Raw genomic sequence first — 22,782 nt, 5'->3', positions numbered from 1 at the left:
TGCTTTTTTCTACTGGTTTATGTTGCTTAATTGTAGCAAAGAGAAATTATCATGGGATCCTATAAAGCGAAATCTAATTAAGTATTATTTTGTCTTTGCAAGACAAAAAGCATCTTAATTAGTAGCCATCTTGACATTAGCCTACATATTTACATTCTGTGGTGGAATTTTATTTTATAACAATATTTCATGACAAAAAGAGTACTACATAATGTAATCAGATCCTACCAGAGTCCCTCTTATTTATGAAAAATAGACCACAGGCTGACCAAGTGAATATTCTTTCATCACTTAAGGCTATTCATATACAATATAATTGTTAAATTGGCATTTAGTAACTGAATGAGATATTATGGTGACCTTACAACCAGTGTACATGTCTTTATCAAGCAAAGAAATCTTGTCGCAAATAATTTATAATTAATTTGTATTCCAAGTAATTGGTAGAGGTCACCTTCAGGGACTTTGGAGGGGGGACCAGTCAATCTGGAAACGATCTTGACAACTTTTTTACATTCCACTTTATTGAATTGTAAAGCGCATCTGAGCACTTTTGTGAAAGGTACACTATAGAAATACAACAAAATAATAATAATAATAATTCCTGTCTTTATAGAAAGGGGGAAATAGAAGATTTATTAAGAATACATTGGGACTAGATCCTTTATTTAAAATTAAAAAATCTCTGTTGGCTATATCTCTGTCGTATCTATAGTCTATTGACGTAATAAAAGTACCATACTATAGTAATGATACTTGATGAAGGAGACTATAGTTGAAAGCTACTATAGTTACTTCCCTTTGGCTTTTCTTTACAAATTGAGATCAAAAACATTATTGACAACGATAAAGTTTACAAATGGCTGACAACATTTTTAGAGAAATCCGTAATTTTGAATAAATGACTAGATATTTTTGCATATTTAATTAAATTTTAACAAAATGTCGGTCCAAACGGAAGAGGCTAATGTCAACAATGCAGTTGGAAAGCTTGACGAACTTTGTAAGTGACAGTCTTTTTTAGTGATTAGGCTAGTAGACATTATTTTATTTATTTTTATATTATTAGTACCGGTGCGGTAGTAACTTTATTATTAACACTATAGTTAAATCTGACTAACTGAGTAACTCAATAACTTATTTGAACTGACTATAATATAATAATAAAGATACAAAAAAAAAAATAAATAAATAACTCTGAACGTTGCTGTCGAAAACCAGACAGAGACGATAGGTGTGACAGTAGTGTCAGTAGATCATCATAGGCCTAACCAGAAATATCATTTCATTTCATGATTTTGTATGTAAATTTATATATAGTGATTAATAAATAATACATTTTTGAAAATATTAAACCCGATTAAATAGTGATGTAATATTAAAGTAGCTATAGTATAAGTCTGTAACTCAATGTCACCCAAAGTCTTACACGTTGAAAACACGAATTATTTGTCAATTCAAATCAACATTGATGTTGTTATCTTACCGGGAAAAGGTGGGCTTCTGATATCCAATATTTAAGACAAAATAAACATTTTACCATTGGTACCGTACATGAATCGTGGACCATATTGCGTTTCAGTGTCATTTGTAACAAGTGACCAGCAAGAATGAGGCTAGACATATTCCACAACTCATGTCAAACGGTGACGCCATAACTTCTCTTGAGAGAGCATGTGCAATAGACTGGAATAACCAGACGCTAGAAATTTCTATTCGATTGAGACTCATGCCGTATTTCGCTGGACATAACTGATTTGAAATTAGGAGTCAAAACGGAAACAATTGAATGTAAATCAGTTCATATACAATCAGATTACCATATTATTATATGCGTTGTGACCCATTTGGCTCAATTTCTAGGTCCCAAATGTTAGTGATTTAGCTCCTTTAAAGGTATCTACTGCCATTGTTTACTAACTTTATTAGGCTGAAAATTATCTTCGATCACCAAGTCCTTGACTGCCACTAATAATAATACTATACATAGCCTGCCAAAGGGAAATGGAAGGACTTGGTCATCGAATATGATAATATATTCACTTCAATGTGAATAAACAAAGTTATCAAAATAAAAGGGCAAGTGATCAGTCTTTTGTGCAAAATTTTTTTAAACAATTTTAATTGATTATTAAATTTACATTAAAAGAAAATGTTTGGCTAATTTAAATTAGATAAATGTTGTCTTGGCCTAACCGAAAAATTCTAGCATATTTCTTTTTTTTTTTTCCCAGCTATACGAATGAGGCACAGTGATTTCGGTTTTAAAGAAAATGATGTTAAGAATATTGATAAAGTCATTGAAGCACTTCGTGAATTGGTAAGTTAGATTTTTACAAATAGTTTTTATTTAAAAATGACAAAATAGTTATTTCTTTGCAACTAGCAATGCCTGTGAACAAAGAAATTTTGTTCATGGGTGCAAAATATTTTAAGGAAGTTGTGTGATTTGCATGTGTGACTTATTATTGAACGAACATGTACCGTAGTCTAAAGTAGTAAAGTCAAACTGTTAATGGAAAGGGCCGTAACAAATGTCTGCTATTTATAAATAACTATATATGATCATCTGTTTCTGGGAATATGCATTTTCTACATAAACTCTAAACCAGATTAATTAGCTGAAATAAATTATAAAATTTATAATTAAATTTAAGTTAATTTATTATTGAATTAATTAGAATGAGCCTATTAGATTTTTTATGCTTTTATCTCCTTATCTTAACAGTTCATTTATATTATAATTTATTTATTCTTCAGGACAGAGCAAGATTAAAAATGCATGACAATCTAGAAACAGAAACTATAAAAGCCAGTGTTTTAAGGCACAAATTATTATTTTTGCCAGGACAGATTAAAAAAGAAACTATGAGTAAGTTCTTTCTTATACCGTAATATATATTTATGGTAAATTTTCATACTCCCTGTTCCTGTATCAAAGATTAAATTGACAGTCTGAAGCCATTGTTGATTTTAGAAACCTATTACAAACTATGATTTAAAAGCACATTGCTAGATATAAGTTATTGATTTCTCTAGTTCATTTAATTATGCCCGATTAGCTCTTTTTATACGCCCACATTTTCATGTGGACGTATATTGTTGTCGCCTCTGTCCGTCCATCCGTTCACATTTGTTTGTGGACACTCTACAGGTCACAATTTTAATCTGATTTTGGCAAAATTTGAAATATAGGTTTATATTAAAAAATCTTAGTTCCTCTCAATATTGGCATGTATCGGACCACAACTTCATGGATTATGGCCCCTGATTGTATTAAAAATCTTGTTTTTAGCTTGTGGACACTCTAGAGGTCACAATTTTTATCCGATTTTGATGAAACTTGAAATGTATGTTTATAACCCAAAGATCTTGGGTTCCTGTCGATAATTGTGCATATCGGACTGTAACTGTCGGGATTATGGCCCCTAAATAGCGTTTGTAGCTTGTTTGTTCCTCTCTAGTTCACAATTTTTTTCCGATTGAAAAAAACATTCAAATATATCACCGTTACACTATAATGGCGGTTGGGTTTGAATTTCGTGAAAATCAGACCCAAACTGCCCAACAAAATGGCCGCTCCTTGTACACAAATAGTGTAAAACTATGGTATATCAAGTATGTGGTCCTCTGGAGACACAATTTTTATCCGATTTTGATGAAACTTGTAATATATGTTTATATCCCAAAGATCTGGATTATGGCCATTGATTGTACGAATCACATTTATAGTGTGTTGACCCTCTAGAGGTCACAATTTTTATCAGATTTTAATGAAACTTAAAATGTATGTTTATATCCTGAAGATCATGGTTCTTTTTGATATTGTCACATGTGAGACTGTAACATCCTGGATTATGAATTTGTCCGAAAAATCTCTTTTTTTAGCTTGTTCTCTGTCCATCTCTTGCAAACTGTGGGCATATCTTGAATGGCAAACCGCTTGTTAGAAATAGTACAGCACACCAGCTTCAGTGTTAGCTTAAGGCTACACCATGACTGTGAATAATGATTTCCTGGCTACCATTGTAGGGCAAAAAAAAAAAAATAAACATTCTTATATTTATTTTTTATTGTGTAGAGACGGTAAAACAATTAACCAAACACATCTTTGTGTAAGTAATTGACCATTATTTGTCAACGTTTGTCCGAAATATGTAATGTTAATTAATTTTTTTCATTTTATAGATGCTGTAAACTCTGCTCATCAGTCCAATACAGTAGCTTTACAAGATTTAAAGAATGAACTTGATACAATTAATACTAATATTATTACCATGGGGAAACATCAACAAGAATTAGAAATTGAAAATTCAGAACTTCAGTAAGTTAATAAAAGACTCAGGGGGTTGGGGGGGGGGGGGGGGGAATGCCACTAAACCCAGTTCTCCCCTTTTTTTCGTATAGAGCTTATAGTTACAGATCTTTCAAACATTATGTTTGCTACCTGTACCTAAATTATAAATGACTAAATTTTGGAACCCATTATTCATTTGTTTAGCATGTTATTAATTTAAGAATAAGATTAGTGTTTGATGTTACCATATTTTCATTGTATTTTTAGTCCAGAGAGAGAAATGATTCGTCAACAGCATGAAGAAATTATATCTTTACTTAATCAGCGTTTAGCTGAAAAAGCCAGGTATTTATATTGGTTGTATCATGTATTCTAACTGAGCCATTACTAGTAGTTCATTAAATAACAAAACCAGCTGTGTCAGTGTTAAGATGCTGGAAGTTTCTAGAAAACACGTTTTCAGTTCTTTATTAATTTTGCATTGGCTGAGAAAATTCATCGGGATTTTCCGACGTGGTTTCACCTTGTCAGTGATACAGGACGGAGGGCCTGACAAGGACAACTGTCAAGTCGTTCAGATAGGATGAAAAATCGAGATCCTGTGACGTATACATTGGCATTTACATAAATGATCCCTTGGCAGTTAGAATTTGATATAAGAGTAGGTCATAGTGCCCCTGCCTGGGCAAAACTTTCCTCATAGCATAAGGTATGATATATGCCCGTCGTCATTAGCCCAGTTTGGGCAGAACATTGGGACGTTAAAAACCGCATTTCAATTCATTTCATTTCTTTATTAATTTTATAATTCAAGAATCTTTGAGTTAATTTTTTCTATATTTTCAGTATGCAGATCACTTTGAATGAAACAAGAGATAAAGTCAGGTGTGCCAATCAAAATGTAAGAACGTGAATTTAGAAAACGTTTTAATTTAATCTAAAAAAAAATTGACAAGCTAAGATTTTGGAATAATAAAACATACAATGATATCTTTAGTTTTAATTAAATAAGTAAAATATCAAAATATCTTAAGGTATAAAAACCTCTTTTGAAAGAGCATTATATTTATAGTATTTCTGTTATGTTATAGAAAACATTTAATATCGATATGTTATTTATTTATTGTACAGATAGTAGATTTAGAGGATGGTATTTTACAACTGAAAGAAGATTTAATTCAGGAAAGAACAGAAGCTAGACAAGAAAAGAAGAGATTAAAAAGAGCAGTTGTGAGTACCCTTACACATTTTTCACAGAATGCTAAAATCTAAATAGGTTTATCTCCTGGGATTAGTGCTGGTACGATACATCGTTGAATCGATTCACCTTCTCGACGAAGTTCTTGTGATTTGCACATTGAATTGTGAAATGCTGAATCGATGTATCATCATTCTTTATGTTTTTTTGTTGCTTCAGTAAGTAACCTGTCACTCTTTAAGATCAGCGTCACACATTACACAACACCCTTGAATTTTTTTGGGCCTTATTTCCTTATTTTGATCTGTTGGCAACAAGTAGACAAACGCACATTTCAAGCCCTGGGCAGTAATTGTAAATTGTGACTCCAATAAAATACCAATCATTCATTTATCCTGTTGTTTTCTTGGTAAATATTGACCTGGTAATGAATCGTGATACAAATCGTTTCGTAGGACCCGAATCGCAATACGTATCGTATCGTAGCACCCTAATCGCAATACGTATCATGACTGTAGTGGCAATACACAGCACTACCTGGGATTATAAAGCACAGTGGAAACTGTCGGACAGCCCCATGACTCAATCGCATGATTTTATGATTTACAATGACCATGTTTTTGTCCTGGTTACATGTTTCTCTTTACCTCAGATCTGTCTCTTGTACAGTGGGGTTCTTATTCTATTATGCACATTCTATTATGTATACCAACAAAATATATCATTTGATTAAACTCGTGCTACCACTCAAAGATATAAAAAAAGGCTCTTTTGTTAGAGGTAAAGAAATTTCTGATGTCTATGATTTATTTATACTCCAAGATAGGGGTCATCAAATAATTTGTTCTATTGTTATGAAAACTAGCATTGTTTATTTTTGTCCCCCGCCTTTCGAAGAAAGCAGGGGACTATTAAAATGGGTTCGTCCGTCTGTCTGTCTGTCCGTCTGTCTGTCCGTCTGTCTGTCCGTCACACTTTTTGGGACACAATAACTCTCTTCCTAATTGAGCTAGAATGTTCAAACTTGGTGTATGTGTTTATTAGGTCTATGCCTTGATGGAGTTCGAAGATGAGCATTTTCCGCTTAGGGTAAGCAGAGATAAGCAATTTGATTGGTTGATGCTTTGGGACACGATAACTCTCTTCCTAATTGGGCTAGAATGTTCAAACTTGGTGTATGTGTTGATTAGGTCAATGCCTTGATGGAGTTCGAAGATGAGCATTTTCCGCTTAGGGTAAGCAGAGATAAGCAATTTGATTGGTTGATGCTTTGGGACACGATAACTTTTAATTGAGCTAGAATGTTCAAACTTGGTGTATGTTTTTATTTTTTTTAATATGATTAAATTGTCACTTTGTAAAGTGTCCCTAAACAATTAAACATGGAAGGGCACACTATAATAATATATAGTGTATCAATATCGCCCATGCATCTGTTATCACTTGTCACTCCAGTCAGTTATATAGAGGGATAAATCGTGTTTTCCTTTTGCGTTCGTCACTTCCGATTGTTGAAACATTGATTACGCATCTATCGTAGCAATGATCTCAGTGTAGTAGGCAGAGATAAGCAATCTGATTGGTTGATGATTTAGGGGCACGATAACTTTGGTTATAATGAAGTGAGAGCGATGAAACTCTGAATATAGATTCATTATATTATTACCTTGACTAAGTTCGATTGTTCAAATTTTCTGCCTGGGCTAAGGAGCGATGAGCAATTTGATTGGTCAAGACTTTGGAACATAAAAACTCTGCTTTTAATTGAGGTAGAATGTTTAAAACTGATGTAGATGTTCATTAGGTGAATGTCTTGACTGATTTCAATGATTAACATTTCAAGCTAAAGCTAAGCAGAGTTAATCAATTTCATTCTATCTGATAGAGAGTGATGAAACTTAGTGTGTAGTTTGATTGCTCGATACTTTTGAAAAAAATAAATGTGCAATTAATTAATATGTGTCATCTATTTATTTTGGGATTTCGGCGGGGGACATCAGCCTCACTGTTGGCTTGTTAAATACTGGTATTATATATTTCTTCAGGCGGACACATCTGATCAAACTAAAGAACAAACAGAACTAAATCTTGACAAGAAAAAGTAAGTGGACTAAATGTAAATATCAAAATATGTTTCTCTGCTCTGTGTTAAATGTGGTGAATTTTGTTCTGACCTACAGGTTCTGGCAATCTACTGGTATGATCATCATCTTTGACCAGTTTTATGTTTTTTGAGAAATTATTGCCCTTGATGTCCAATAACTAAACTCCACCTTAGTAGTATAAGTAATATCTACATATCTCTTGTGAGATTCATTTACATATTTTAAGTCAACCAATCAACCAAAATTTTTGTTTTGTCTGATTAGTTAGGTTTAAAGAATAAAGATATTTTTGTATTAATGTTTTTTGGTTTTTTTTTTAGAGAATTAGATGTGTTACAAGAAAAGTTGCAAGAAAGTATTGGTAAATTAGATGTTGTTAGAAAGGTTAGTGTAACATAATACATTTTTTAAAAATTATTATTTATTGAACTGCTAAACTTATTTTATCAGAAAACATCATTTACCTAATCTGTCAATTAAAACCAATAATTTGAAACTGTCTTCAAGCTAAAAATACAGGTAAATGTATAATTATTCAGTAATTTTGGTGAAGTATTGCAAAACATTATTCATGCAAACATGTGCTCTCCAAAGTTTAAAAATAAGTTGAGGATCCGTCTTGTTAATATGCATTGCAGTAATAAACTTTGAGTGTCACTCATATTGTTACAGGAGCTAAGTCCCTATTCTTTGGCACCTAAAAATGGACACAAATTGGTCGCAACACATATAATAATGTAATATGAATGTATATAAACAATTTAAATTCAATCGTTTCTGTTTTTATCGCGATTTCTGATTAGTTATCTTCGGCGAAATATGCGACAAGTTCAAATTGAATGGCAGTCTTTGGCGTCTGGTTATTCCAGTCTACACTGGTAGTATTCTCCCCTGTGGGATGTTAGCCCCGTTCATCGAGTCGCTTCATTACAGATCGCACTCAAAAACATTCCATCATGCAACTTGTATGCCATTTTTGTATGCCATATTGACCAATAAGTCGTGTTTGCAATGTCGAAGACTGTGGATGATATTGAGTAAGCAACATGCCTCCTTTAAGCATATTAGGGACTGAAATCCCTCCTAATGGAATTTGAGATTTTAAACCTCCTTGTTTTTTTCTTTAGAAAATCAAGCGTTATGAGGTAACTATAAAAAAATTAGAGAAAGAAGAGAAAAGGTTAAACAGTCAGTTACAGAAACAACTAGAAATGAATCAAGATCTCGTTACTAAAGGGTTTGTAAAATTTTATATTTTATTTACAAAAAAATATATTCATTTCTGCTGAGGTTGTTGATAGGTGATCATATAATTACATGAACAATTATTTAGGTGAAAATTTGCTATTCATAAATTAAATTTTTCATTTCATTTGAAATGACAATAGGCTAAACATTTACTTCACAAATTGCCTTATTAGATTTCTTAATCAAAACATTTTTATTACAGTTTATCTATATCAGAAGCCACTCATTGGGCTCATGAAGAATTTAAGGATGTTAAACTAGAATTAACAAGTAGAGTGAAAAGGGTAAATTGTTATCTATTATGTTTAATCTTATGACAACGCATCCCCTTAATATAGTTATACATTTTTAAAAACTTTTATCTTGCTCTACTCATGCCATTTTCTTGAATGACATTATGGAATATTCTGGTCATATTTCTTAGTGCATATTAATATAGTATACATTTTTATACGCCCACATTTTCATTGCGCATTTCAGACTATAACTTTCTGGATTATTGCCCCTGATTGTACAAAAAATCGCGTTTGTTTTTAGCTTGTTCTCTATCCATCTCCTGCAAAATGTGGGCGTATCCTGCGTGGCAGCCGCTGGTTATTTTAAAAATTGTGTTAACTGTTCCTTATATTGATAGAATGATCTTTTTATTTTTATTATGTACAGTATGAAGGAGATATAGCAAAAGAACTTGCTAGAAATGATGATTTTACAGAAAGATCCATTGTATTACAAAGAGGTAATCTTTTTGTTCTCTTCAAATGGGAGACCTCAGGTTTTCATTAGAACATTAGAAAGGTGTGATCGTCGAACAGCACTATTATTGTTAGAACACCAGATAGTAGATCTCACCATGGAATAAAACTATTCTTATTAGAACATCAGATAGTTGATCTTATCATTGAATAACACTATTTTTAGTAACACTAGATAGTAGATCTCACCATGGAATAACACTAGTCTTATTAGAACACCAGATAGTAGATCTTATCATTGAATAACACTATTTTTAGTAACACTAGATAGTAGATCTCACCATGGAATAACACTAGTCTTATTAGAACACCAGATAGTAGATCTTATCATTGAATAACACTGTTTTTAGTAACACTAGATAGTAGATCTCACCATGGAATAACACTAGTCTTATTAGAACATCAGATAGTAGATCTTATCATGGAATAACACTATTCTTATTAGAACATCAGATAGTAGATATCATCATTGAATAACACTATTCTTATTAGAACACTAGATAGATCTTTTCATTTTCAACTGTTCTACGTATGTCTTATCTTTTATCCAGAAATTGAAGAAAAAGAAGCGGTAAAAATAGCTAATACTGAAAAAGTTCGATCTCTAGATAAAATGTAAGTAGTCATATATTCATATATAGTGGATTTTTATACACCCACATCCTTACATCTATTGTTAAATTAACGGATAATAGTAGTAATAGTAAGGTTGATGATATTATCATTGATATGTTATAATTCTAGGTTACAGACGGCTAAATCTAATTTATCTAACACAAAGGCTTACAATTACCATTGTTATTTTATAATTCTAGGTTACAGACAGCTAAATCTTATTTATCTAGCTTAACAAAGGCTTACAATTACTATTGTTATTTTATAATTTTAGGTTGCAGACAGATAAATCTAATTTATCTAGCTCAACAAAAACTTACAATTATCATTGTTATATTATAATTTTAGATTACAGTCAGATAAATCTAATTTATCTAGAAAAGCTCAAGAAGTAGGAAGATTACAACAAGAAAATGCTGATATGGAGGAAGAGATAGAAAATATTAGAGATTCCCATAAGTAGGATATTATTTGTACTATTTATTCTGATTTCCATTATCTCAAGTAAAATGTGTTCTAGAAAGAGGGGGTCATGGTTGCTAAGTGAGTAAGGCGCTGGCTCTCTAGCCTGGAGGTCGGGTGTTCGATCCCTGCATTGGCCCAAAAAAGTTTATCCAGATTTACCAGCATGGTTCCCCTTTGTCAGTGATGCAGGACGGACGGCCTGACAAGGACAGCTGTCTAAGTCATTCGAATGGTACGAAAAACTACGGTCCTGTGTATACATTGGAATTTGATAGTAGGCTGTAGTACCCCAGTCCGGGCAAAATTTCCCTCATAGCACACTGTATGGCGTATGCCTGTCTTCATTAGCCCAGTTCGGAGCAGAAAAGTAGGATGTTAAACCCCATTTCATTTCATTTTATTCTAGAAAGAGAAATGATATTGTTGCTGTGAACTATATAAAACTGTTGAACAGAACGGTTACCAGATTTTGTTACAAGTTTTTAGAACAAAAATTAAATAACTATTTGGATTCTATAAATGATTTTTAAAAAAAATATAATATTTAGATTAAGTTAGTCATTTAGATATTTTGCTTGTTTTCATAGAGCTGTACATGCACAGTTAATGAATCAGATAGAAGATTTACGCGAACAGTTAGAAAAAGAAAGAAAAGACAGGTTAGTTTTTTAGTGTTTAATTTACATTACCAAAACCTACAACACAGCTAATTAATTATCAAATATTGATATCCAATCGTGAATAGATTGGAAATAAGAAAATTCTCATAGAATTGAGCAGAATTCTAAACAAACAACCTCCCTCACTCGGGTACAGTGCACGTAAAAGATCCCTAGGTAGTTGGAATTTCAAATAAGCTTAGACAAAAACATTTCTGTCTACACAGAATTGTCTATTCCTTGCATGGTGTGAATTACCGATGTCAATTCCAAAATGGCCAAATTATGGTGTTAATCGTGAGTTGGTTTGTTTTGTTCAATCATGGGGTTAAGAGTCTACTTTCTGGGAAACTTGCAGCCAGTCATGTTCTAGAGGCAATTCCAGCGTAAAAGCTAGGAAAGGGGGTGGGAGGTCTAGAAAGAAATTTTAGTGCATTTATCCTCTGGGTTAAAGGGGGTTGGATGGCTGAATGGTTAGCGTGCGCATGCTTATCATAAAGTCTGTCATTGAGTCTACTGGCGTGGTTTCGAATCCCCGGTTGTACGTGACAAGGAGTAGGGTCGCCTGTCCAACCTCTTGAAATAAAATTGAACCATATGTTAGTCCCGAAATGACCTAGTTTGTGTCGAGTGGACATTAAACCCCATTTCTCTCTCTCTCTCCCTCTGGGTTAAAGGCACAGTCGTATCTGTGGATATACGGCATAAGGATGTGAAATGCCATTTCTTTTATATCAGGACTATACGATTCCAACTGATCATTCTTTCTCTTTAACATGTTGACTGTCAAGCTGTTTTTTTATATCCTTACATTTCCTTTCAGAACTGAGTTACAAACCAAGAAAGATTCTATACATAAATGTTTAGAGGAGATAAAAGCCGAAACCCAACAGATTTTAGTTGGTGTTAATCATAAGATACAAGAAGGCAAAACAAAACATGTAGAATTAACTAACGAGGTATACTACTCATCACAGTTCATAGAAAACTGGTCGAACTTGTCCAATGGCTCTTGATATTATCACCACTTAGATAGTTGATATTATTATAATATTATTAAATGTTTGGCCTTACTGTAATCAACATTGATATATAGTTAGTGCCATGTTTGGCATTACTGTAATCAACATTGATATTTTTCGTGCCCTGTCTTGTTATTATTGTTGAAACTTTGCTCAGTAATAGACATTAAATTGTATTCTATATGTGTATTTTCAGTTCAATTACTAAATGCCATTGAAACAATTTAAACAGGCATTATGCAAGAGCTAGATCTCCATGCCTGTTGCAGGTCTTTCTTTAGACCTTAAATGTTATATATTTATTAGACATTAATTAACTTACCAAGACCATAATCAACTCTCTATGCTATTGAATAGCTCCAATATTAGGTAGATTTAAATACGTTTTGTGGTTGATGGTTTAACGTAAAAATGGATTATTGAGACTTTGTTTATTATCGTAACAGTAGCAATGACAATCAAGGCTACACTGTAATTGTATCAGAGTGAATTAATTTGATTGAAATTTTCAACATATTCCATTTTCATTATCTATTTTTTAAACTATTATAGCAAGAACTGTCACCTCTTTATCCAATCTTACATAATGCCCCTTTAAATGTAATAAGTCTTGTATTATTGAAAAAGCTCTGGTGGGCAGCTGAATGGTTGTTGCTCATTTTTTTTCTGGGTTCTGTGCGTTAACCCTACTGCTTTACCCCCTCTCCCACTTTTATTTCTATTACTTTCATGGACTATTTCTTTATAGGGTACTCATTTGCAACGTGTAATTCGACAAGATGAGGTTGAGATAGATAAACTACAGGGTGAATTGGGTGAGATTACAAATGAGTATGAAGGAATGTTCGATACACTACAGTCTAAAGTTTCAACTGTTGAGGTATACTGTTTTACTCTGGTCATTTTATTTCTTAAAGGGACATTATGCTGGATTAAAAGTAAAATATAGAATCTACACAATCACACATGTAACTCTCCTACTGTACCGTCTATTGGGAAATATATAACATAACCATTTCAAAATTTTACCCCTCAGACATTTTATTCGGTGGTAAACAGAGGCCAGGATTGAGTGACTAGAAGTTGTCATCACTTTCAAGAAATATCTTTAATAAGCTTCCATTCCCCATGATCTTGATAATTTATTATGTAGTAGAGCAGGAGCCCAGGGGGTTAACCTAGCTGAAAAGTGTACCAATTTTCTCCTATATGTTATCAATGTATGTATATCTGGTATCATCAGAATGTAAGTCTGCCGGGTTTCTGGTGGTGGGTGTGGTATTCCACGCCCAAAATGCCATGCCCCCCAACTAGTCTAGATTAGCTCAAAAGTGTACCACATGAAAATCGCACAGCAATGTACCGTACATCTTCAGGTATTACAAAAACACTCAGACAGATATTTCTAGTGGTGGGGTACCCCTGACAGAGCTATGTAATTACCAGACAATTGTAGTGATGGAGTATCCCTGACAAAGAGTTATCTAATTTCCAGACCAAAGCTAGGCTAGATTAGCTGAAATCTGTACCACCTAAAACAGCTTTGGAGTTGTTCAGTACCACCACAGTAATCATGAATGACCACTGCCAGACTGTTTGTGCGGTGGGTTGCCCCTAACAGACACGCCCAAAATAACACAACCCCCAGCTAGGATAGATTAGTCGGCACTGTTCCAACGTCCGATGGGTGGTCTGGGGGGCCTCCCCCATAAAATTTTGAAAACCAGACGTCCGTAGACGCGATTTCGAAGCATTTCGAATACTTTCTATTTCCGACTACTAGTTGTGGAAAAAATATAACCGAAGGTCGCCCAGGAGGTTGGGTGTTCGATCTCTGCATTTGCCGAGAAAGTTCATCCAGATTTTCCGGCGTGGTTCAGTGATGCAGGATGGAGGGCCTAACAAGGACAGCTGTCTAGTCTTTCGGATTGCACGAAAAACCAAGGTCCTGTGTACTCATTGGCGTGCACGTAAAAACTCCCTTGACAGTTGGAATTCGACATAAGAGTAGGCTGTAGTGCCGCTGTCCCGGCAAAGTTTCCCTCATAGCACACTGTATGGCATATGCCCGTCTTCATTAGCCCAGTTCGGAGCAGAACAGTAGAACGTTAAACCCCATTTCATTTCATTTCATGTTAATGATATTTCCACATGTCCCATGTTGTCTTGTATTTGTTGATAGGAAGAAGTTACCTCTATGGAAACAGAAATAGAAGATAAAAACAAAGAGATCGAGGAAAGAACGCCTATCTTTTATGAATTTGAGTCTTTCTTTCAAACCAGAACAGAATTATATGAAAAAACAAAGAAAGATATTGTTGGTAAGGAGAAAAACAATAATTTAATTCTTTAGGAGAAAAATAAACATGATGGATTTAAATAAAAGACTGTGGATGCAAATGTTATGGATTTTTTGTTGCTGTACCTATAGATTTGTCATTTAATATCAAAATGAGCCTATAGAATTGATATAGATTAAATTGAGCCTAGAGAATTGCTTTCGATAGCAAATTGAACCTATAGAAATTAGTATTGTTATGGATAGCAGATTGAATTGAGCTGTTAGAACAACTTTGGATAGGAAATTGAACCCATAGAATTGTTATGGATAACAAATTGAACTTACAAATTGTTATGGATAACAAATTGAACCTATAGAATTATTATGGATAACAAATTGAAGTATACAATTCCCATAGAATTGTTATTGATGACAAATTGAACATATAGAATTGCTATGAGTAACAAAGTTAACCCATTTGAATTGATATGTGTTTATTTCTTGCATTGTGTATGTATTCTATCTTGTCTGCAGGTTTATCTTGTAGATTTTATTTTGTGTGTAGTGCGATCCTCCTGCACTTACTAATAGAATTGCTATTGATAATGAATTGAATGTATAGAATTGCTATGAATAACAAATTGATCCCATAGAGTTGTTGTGAATAATAAATTGATGAGTAACAAACTGAACCTATTGAATTGCTATGAGTAATAAACTGAACCTATAGAATTGTTATGGATAACAAACTGATATTTTAAGATTATTGAATGATTTCAGTGATGAAGACAGAGAAGAATAATCTAGAAGAGGGAATCAGAAAAGCAAAGATGGATAAAGAAAAGAAAGCAAAACCACAGGTTTGTTGGAATTATATAAAAACTAGAGCCATTATAGATAGCTTCAAATTTTGACTATTGTCTCTATATATCTACATCACATCATGGCTTAAAGCAGCAATTCAAATAGGATAATCTGACGTCATTAATCAGCCTTCAAGTTTACTTATTGTTAAATATACACATTAACTTAATAATTTGAGCAATTTAAAGAAATTGTATTTAAGAAATGTACAAGTTTGCGGGATACGGTAAACAGTAGATGACTGTAATGTTGTATATTACAATACTAAGATGGGACATAACTTGCTTTATTAAACAAAAATGCATGATTTAGATAATCGTTACTTCAAAGTCATGCTGTATATAATTTGTTTCATTACTGTTTATTTAGAAACTTTTTTGTTAACACTAATTTATTTAAAAATTTCTGTTTTCAGGAAAAGCTGCGAGGTGATTTAAAAGAGAAACGAGACTATTATATGAAATTATTACATGAACAAGGGGAGGAAACTCAACAGATTGAACAAGAGATCTATTTAGAAGGCTGTAAATTAAAAACAGTTCTGGAAGAAAATAATACATTTGACGAGGTGAGAAATCCCCTCAGTACTCAGTTGATTCTGCATGCAAAAAGTTGTGCCTGCTCTACATTTTTGTACAAAAATTTGCATATTAAGTTATGTTCAAATAAAATATAATAAACTTGATGTCTTTACAATAGATAGGTTGAATTTTCTCTTAATATTTATTCCCAATTATGGATAAACTAGGTTAACAGAAATGCAGTGTCGATCAATACAAATAATAATACACTGATACCGTAGCAAAACTCAATATCTATCTCATTAATAAATCTGCTTTTTTAGAGAGGCTAATTTTTTTTAAGAAATTTGCGTGAAAAATTCGGGATTCTTTGAGAATTACAAGTTCTTATTGGGTATTAAAAACTGATCTAAAGCACTACTGCTAGATCTTCAATATTGTGCTATGATTGTGCATAATAAGTAGTAGTTTGTTGTAGGCTCTGAACTTCCTTCCCATCATTAAATACGGAATTACAAACAAATTCCCATGCAGTTATAGCATTGATGATGGTAAACTAAAACATTTGTTCTGTTGATCACAAACGTTGACCAATCAAAATAATGCAATAAGAATGGACAGGTTCTTGAGCTTTCATTAAAGATGCATTATGTAAGATTAGTTAAAGAGCTGACAGTTCTTGCTATAATAGTTTAAAAATAGATAATGAAAAGGGAATATGATGAAAATTTCAGTCAAATTACTTCATTCTGAGTGGAGTTATCATTGATTGCAGAACAGTGTAGTCACGATTGTCATTGCTTCTGTTATTACGATAGTAAACAAAGTCTTGATTATCCATTTTTGAATTAAATCATATTAACTGCCAATTGTATTTAAATCTGTTGAAAATCTAGAGCATCCGATGGCATCAAGAGTTGATTATGGTCTCGGCAAATTAATAAATGTCTAACTAATAATTTATATAACATTAATTTATAGCCTAAAGAAAGACCTGCAATAGGCAGATTTAGCTCTTGAATAATGCATCTTTAACTTTGATGGGGAATTTGTAGCACACCGTATCACAAGCCATACTTGTTTGTCTGAAGATATATTTAGAGCACAAACATGCAAGATTAGAGTTGTTATGACATGCATTCATGTATTATTACAGGCCTGTAGAAAGTTGGAAGAGGAAATAAAAGATATATTTGAACAAATGGAAGATAATGATAAAGTAAAAGAAGAATTAACAGAAAATCTGTTAGATAGTAGAGGTAAGTCAGTCTAATCTCTATAAAATGAATATGTTATGTATACTTATTGTAAGAAGAATGAAATGGGGTTTATAACGTCCTACTGTTCTGCTCCTACTGGGCTAATGAAAACGGACCTATGCCATGCAGTGTGCTATGAGGGAAATTTTACCGGGACAGCGGCGCTATGGCATACTCACATTTTGAATTCCAACTGTCAAGGGTTCTTTTAGGTGTATGCCAATGTGTACAGGGACCTTCATTTTTTGTCCCATCAGAAAGACTATACGTTGTCCCTTGCCAGGTCCTCCATCCTACACAAGGGGGAACCGCGTTGGAAAATCCTGATGAACTTTCTCGACCAACGCAGAGATCGAACGCAGGGCCTCCAGGTTAGCAAGCTTAACATCCTTCTCACTAAGCCACCATGGCTCCCTTAAGAAGTAAGTCAATCTAATTCCTATAGAAATTATATTTTATATATACTTTTTTTTTTAAGATTAAGAAATATGATTAACAATTCTGTTAGGTTTTTTATTTTTCTAAAAATTTAAATGAATTAAAGGAGCGAAACCTCAAACTCAATATTTTCCATAACATTCGAAATTAAAAACATGAATTAAAATTCAATATTGGTCCAATTCAATCAATATTGATGTTGTTATTTTGTAGTGAAAATATGGAATCCTAATGTCCAATATTTAAGACTCAATGAACATTTTATAATCAGTACACAAGTCGTGTATTCTATGGTTTTGGGTGCTATTTGTAATGAACCAAGAAAAACATACCCTACAAGTGTGAAGAAGTAATTTAGTAAATGCTGATTCACAAATGACAAAATAATGATAATAGAAAAAAACATTCAGAATGGACTAAGCAGGTATAAAGAACTGTTGTTCAATTTGGGCTGTTCACATATTATACTAAACAGAATTGATTAGAAATTACAATAAATTCTTTTAAAAATTGAATATAAATCACTTCATATGCATTCATATTACATGGTTGAGTTGTTGATGGTCTAATGCTTTCGATCATAAGATATGTCAATGGGTCAAATTGTGTGGTTTCAATCCCAAGCTTGTACATGGCAAGGTGTAGGGTCATCTGTCAAACCTTGTGGGTTTCTTCGGGTCCTCCAAGTTTCCTTCTACTGCTAAAGACCTGTACACAGAAGCAAATTATTAAGAAACATAATTACTGTGTTAGTCCCAAAATGACCTATAGTTTGTGTTGAGGGGATGTTACTCTCCACATTTCAAGATTTATATGCTAGACTTCCTTATATCTTATATTATTGTGAAATAACTGATTTATTTGTATGTTGTTATTATAGATAAACTAGTTAAATGTTGGGCTGAAGATAAAAATATGCAAGAGGTTTGTTTAATAATCTTATTATAATACCTATATTTGTTCTCCTGAAGTTGGCATGACTGCACCATAGCTTACATATAATCTTCTCTATTCAGGGGGGGGGTTGGATGGCTGAATGGTTAGCGCTGCGCGCGTTGTATCATAAAGTCTGTCATTGAGTCGACTGGCGTGGTTTTGAATCCACGGTTGTACGTGACAAGGAGTAGGGTCGCCTGTCCGACCTCGTGGGTTTTCTCCGGGTCCTCTGGTTTCCTCCCACTGCTAAAGACCCCTATGCGCAAGCGAGATATTGAAATAAAATTAAACCATATGTTAGTCCCGAAATGACCTAGTTTGTGTCGAGTGGACGTTAAACCCCATTTCTCTCTCTCTCTCTATTCAGATCTGAATAATGCTTTTTGTCCCTCTATTACTAGGGGTGGGGGGTGGGGTGGATGGCCAAATGGTTAGCGTTTGTATGCTGTATCATATGGTCTGTCATTGAGTCAACTGGTGTGGTTTCAATTCCCCGGTTGTATGTGACAAGGAGTTGGGTCGCCTGTCCAACCTCGTGGGTTTTCTCCATGTCTTCCGGTTTCCTCCCACTGCTAATGACTCCTAAGCACAAGCAAATTATTGAAATAAAATTAAACCATATGTTAGTCCCAAAATGACCTAAGTTTGTGTAGTGGACATTAATCTCTCTCTCTCTCTCTCTCTCTCTCTCTATTATTAGGCTTGTACCTTCAAATTAATTGACCTTTTTAGGAAAGAAATTTATAACCCAAGTATAATGGTACCGGTAGTACAAATAAATAATCCTTCCAAACAATACAATTATTTTGGTTAAAATTATATGATAGGAGGACATTAAAGTCAATGATAACATAATAATATGTCATTATAGCAACCAACTTTGAGTCACAGAGTCATTTCAGTCATTTAGAAGTTGGTTATAAGTACATAATTGAATATAAAATAAGTCACTAACCCCCTTAAATTTCTACATTCAGTGTTTCACCTTTAGTTTTTACGCTGTCAGTAGGATTAAGGAAATATCTACCAGTAGATGATAAAATATATAGAATTATTAAAAATGTACAATTTTCGTAATTTTCAGTTTTTTGGAAGTCGAGATCAACTAACCATAGATGCATTTGGTGAAATATTAGCCAGAACTGAAAAGCGAGAGGTGAAAATAGGAGAGGTATCAGAAAAGTTAGAAGATGAGTTATCTGTTCTGTCAAAATTTCTGGATAATGTAGCGAGACGTCGTCCTAAAGGTAATTATCAAAAATCTGTATCAAAACTTCATAATGCAACAGAAAACTGACAGCATCCTTTCACAGTAACTTGACTTCAAGTGTCGTTATTAAGATCACAAAGATCTTCTTCCACAAGCTAGTCAGTGTTTATTTCATTTTGCCCAAAATTTCCACAAAAGCACTTCATAAAATTATTATTACTGTTTTCATGGTACCTGCATCACATTGCAATGCAATCTAATTAAAATACACATCTATATTTCGTTTCATTTTTTTATACTTTCGATGGCCTACACTACATGAAGATCTGACAAGTTGTACTGGAAGGTCATGTCAGGGGTCGTACAAGTGACTTTTGACCCTGTGATGTGTGATGTCAGACGTTGATTAATCAATCAGTGTTGACGTTTCTAGTGGTTTACCCACAATTCCGTCCATGGCACGCCAAGAAGTCGCCATAACAGACCGTTTCATTGGCTTATCCTTCAATTCAACCAAAACGAAATTTTGAACTATAAAAAACAAAACGAAATAGGATCTGTGTTTTAATCACATTGATTGCAATGTGAATTATTGAAATAATTTGCACCATTTCAATGCTGAATATTTTTGTTTTAATTAAAGCAACTGATTTATCATTTTAATAATTACTAAACTTTCAGTTACTAGAAAGATCATGAGGTAACTTTATATTACAACCAACAACACTAGTATATAGATTTATTTTCGTGAATGCCTTATTTTTTCTATATTGTTTATTTTCTCAGCATGGTTTACAGGAATTGTTTTACCTAAATATTAGTCAAACTAATATTTATTTATTATTTTAAAATTTAAGTTTTATGATTGTTTTGTCGTCAATTTTGTTCAGTTATTAGTTTAGTTGTAATGTGCATGGTAGATCAAATAATTCCATTGTAGAAATTCAATCTGCATGTTTAAAGTCCATAATGAATTTGAATATTTGTCCCTGCCTATTGAATTTGATGGTCTGTCTGTCTGTCGAACCTTTTGGAACACAATAACACTGCTTCTGATTGAGTTAGAATGTTTAAACTTGGTGAAGATGTTCATTGTGTAAATGTCTTGACTGAGTTCGATGATGAGTATTACATGTTGAGGCCTAGCAGAGATACCTCTGATTTTATTTGTAATGAAATATAGTGTAGTGTAGACTTTCATTACATTGATACCTTGACTACTTCGATAAAAAGTTTTTTCTGATCACGTTAAGCAGAGTGGTAAGCAATTTGATTCCTCAGTGTGTTATAAAATGTGCATTATAAAAGATCAATGTGCAAGTAAATAATGAGTGTCATCTATTTATTTTGGGGGACATTGCCTCCTTGTTGGCTCATATTATTTGAGATGTACAAAATTTATAAAAACAACTATGTAATTGTATTAAACTAGTATTGTCTCTGTATGTAGAGAATGTTTACCCATATATTGCTGGGTTACTTCTATAGTAGTGTCTGGCTTGATTTTAAGTTTATTTCTGGTGAAAGGTAATCAAACTTTCCTTTTATAATGAGATAGGTGGGGCTTTTTGAACACAAACAGTTATTACATCAAATACTGCAATCAGTACCACAATAATACATCATCCTAGCTAACATGACCTGTATTGTATTTAATACAAATAGACAGAGATATCCTGAAGGCTTTTTATAATATTCTAGAAATAATTGGCGATTTTGTAGTCCAATTAAAATTGCATGTTATTCTTGTTCCGTTTGTACACAATTAGCATCTAAAGACTGTTTTCAATAGAAACATGGTCTGTGCATATTATGATGATTTTGATTAGACAGTATACATATGAGGATTTCAAAGGATTTTGTGCATCACATTTTCTTTATCATGACCCATGAAGGAATATCTGTAAACCAAGAGCAATAAATAGCTGAAAAATAAAAAGGAATTTTTATGTTGGTAGTATTTTGATTGGCCTTGGATAATAAATGTTTCAGTCATACACATTATTCAACACCATTTCACTCTGTAGTTCTGTACCTTACGTTAAACCTAGCACATTTAAACTTGGACTAGGGAACATCCTGTAATCTGTATCTTTGTCTTTTTTTTCTTTTCTAGAATCTCGGGAGAGCAAAAAACCACCAAGTCGAGCAGGAAGTCAAATGTCTCAAAGCCATCCTATAGAAGCTGTAGCAGAAGCAAATCTAAAGAGCGCAAGCCTGAAGTCAATAACGACAACCCCTCGGTCACAAAAGTCACCAACGACCCCTCGGTCACAAAAGTCACCAACGACTCCCCGGTCACAAAAGTCGCCAAGGTCAGATTCCAAGAGCCCGAGACCAGTTAGTAGCATCCTGATCAATCAGTGTGAGAGTACGTCTGGACTAACCAGATCTTCAACAACTTTATCTAGTCACTCTAGAAAATCTGCTCGATTCAGTGATTCCCCATTGCCTCCTATTGCTAGAAAAGAATAGGTTATGGAAACTGCTTAATTACAAAATATTGTATTGTAGCATTCCAGTAGACCCTACATGGAAATACCTCATGTTCAGTAGCAAATGCAGGAGGACTGCACCACACACAAGAATTACCTAACTAGAAACTGATGTATGCATGTAAAACCTATATCTGTGATATTTCCCATCCTGTAATGTATTATATATTATTTGTTTATGGTATATTTATGTAAATATGATTAAATTACATATCTTACAGTTTGTTTCTCCTTACATACCCATATTTTATGGGGAAATGAGGTATACTTTTCTACACCAACCCGGGTAATAAAGAAGGGCATATACATGCTGCTGTGCAGTGTGCTATCAGGACCATATCAACTTCCTAATGTGGGGAGATCTTTAAATTGCTGTCAATAGTATACCCTTGATCTTGCGCGCAGTATCATAAGGTC

General features: G+C 33.4%; 1 protein-coding gene across 2 annotated transcripts; it reads left to right on the top strand.

Annotated features, from left to right (window-relative positions):
• Positions 1–856: 856 nt before the first annotated feature.
• LOC126821682 (myosin-10) lies at positions 857–22,583 on the top strand. 2 transcript variants are annotated; one of them, XM_050550154.2, is made up of 25 exons: positions 857–1,003; positions 2,235–2,320; positions 2,761–2,872; positions 4,189–4,324; positions 4,565–4,642; positions 5,144–5,198; positions 5,429–5,527; positions 7,541–7,596; positions 7,921–7,984; positions 8,728–8,837; positions 9,051–9,132; positions 9,512–9,584; positions 10,152–10,215; positions 10,564–10,674; positions 11,268–11,339; positions 12,163–12,298; positions 13,110–13,241; positions 14,544–14,682; positions 15,423–15,502; positions 15,922–16,074; positions 17,184–17,286; positions 18,605–18,648; positions 19,745–19,907; positions 20,552–20,570; positions 21,987–22,365. In XM_050550154.2, the coding sequence occupies exons 1-25, from the start codon at positions 943–945 to the stop codon at positions 22,213–22,215; spliced, it is 2,457 nt and encodes an 818-aa protein (XP_050406111.1). In that variant the 5' UTR covers positions 857–942; the 3' UTR covers positions 22,216–22,365. The 2 variants fall into 2 exon arrangements, with proteins under 2 accessions (XP_050406111.1, XP_050406110.1); XM_050550153.2 differs by lacking the exon at positions 20,552–20,570 and having other exon boundaries at positions 21,987–22,583.
• Positions 22,584–22,782: the final 199 nt, after the last annotated feature.

This window comes from Patella vulgata, chromosome 5, assembly GCF_932274485.2.
Source record: "Patella vulgata chromosome 5, xgPatVulg1.2, whole genome shotgun sequence".
Lineage (NCBI taxonomy): Eukaryota > Metazoa > Mollusca > Gastropoda > Patellidae > Patella > Patella vulgata.
This window is presented reverse-complemented; position numbering and strand designations above follow the sequence as displayed.

Excerpts from the sequence above, each read along its gene's own strand:
- LOC126821682 (XM_050550153.2), top strand. The coding sequence starts at position 943 with ATGTCGGTCCAAACGGAAGAGGCTAATGTCAACAATGCAGTTGGAAAG. Across the intron at positions 10,216-10,563 it reads GTTCGATCTCTAGATAAAAT|ATTACAGTCAGATAAATCTA; the intron begins GTAAGTAGTCAT and ends TTATAATTTTAG. Across the intron at positions 10,675-11,267 it reads AATATTAGAGATTCCCATAA|AGCTGTACATGCACAGTTAA; the intron begins GTAGGATATTAT and ends TTGTTTTCATAG.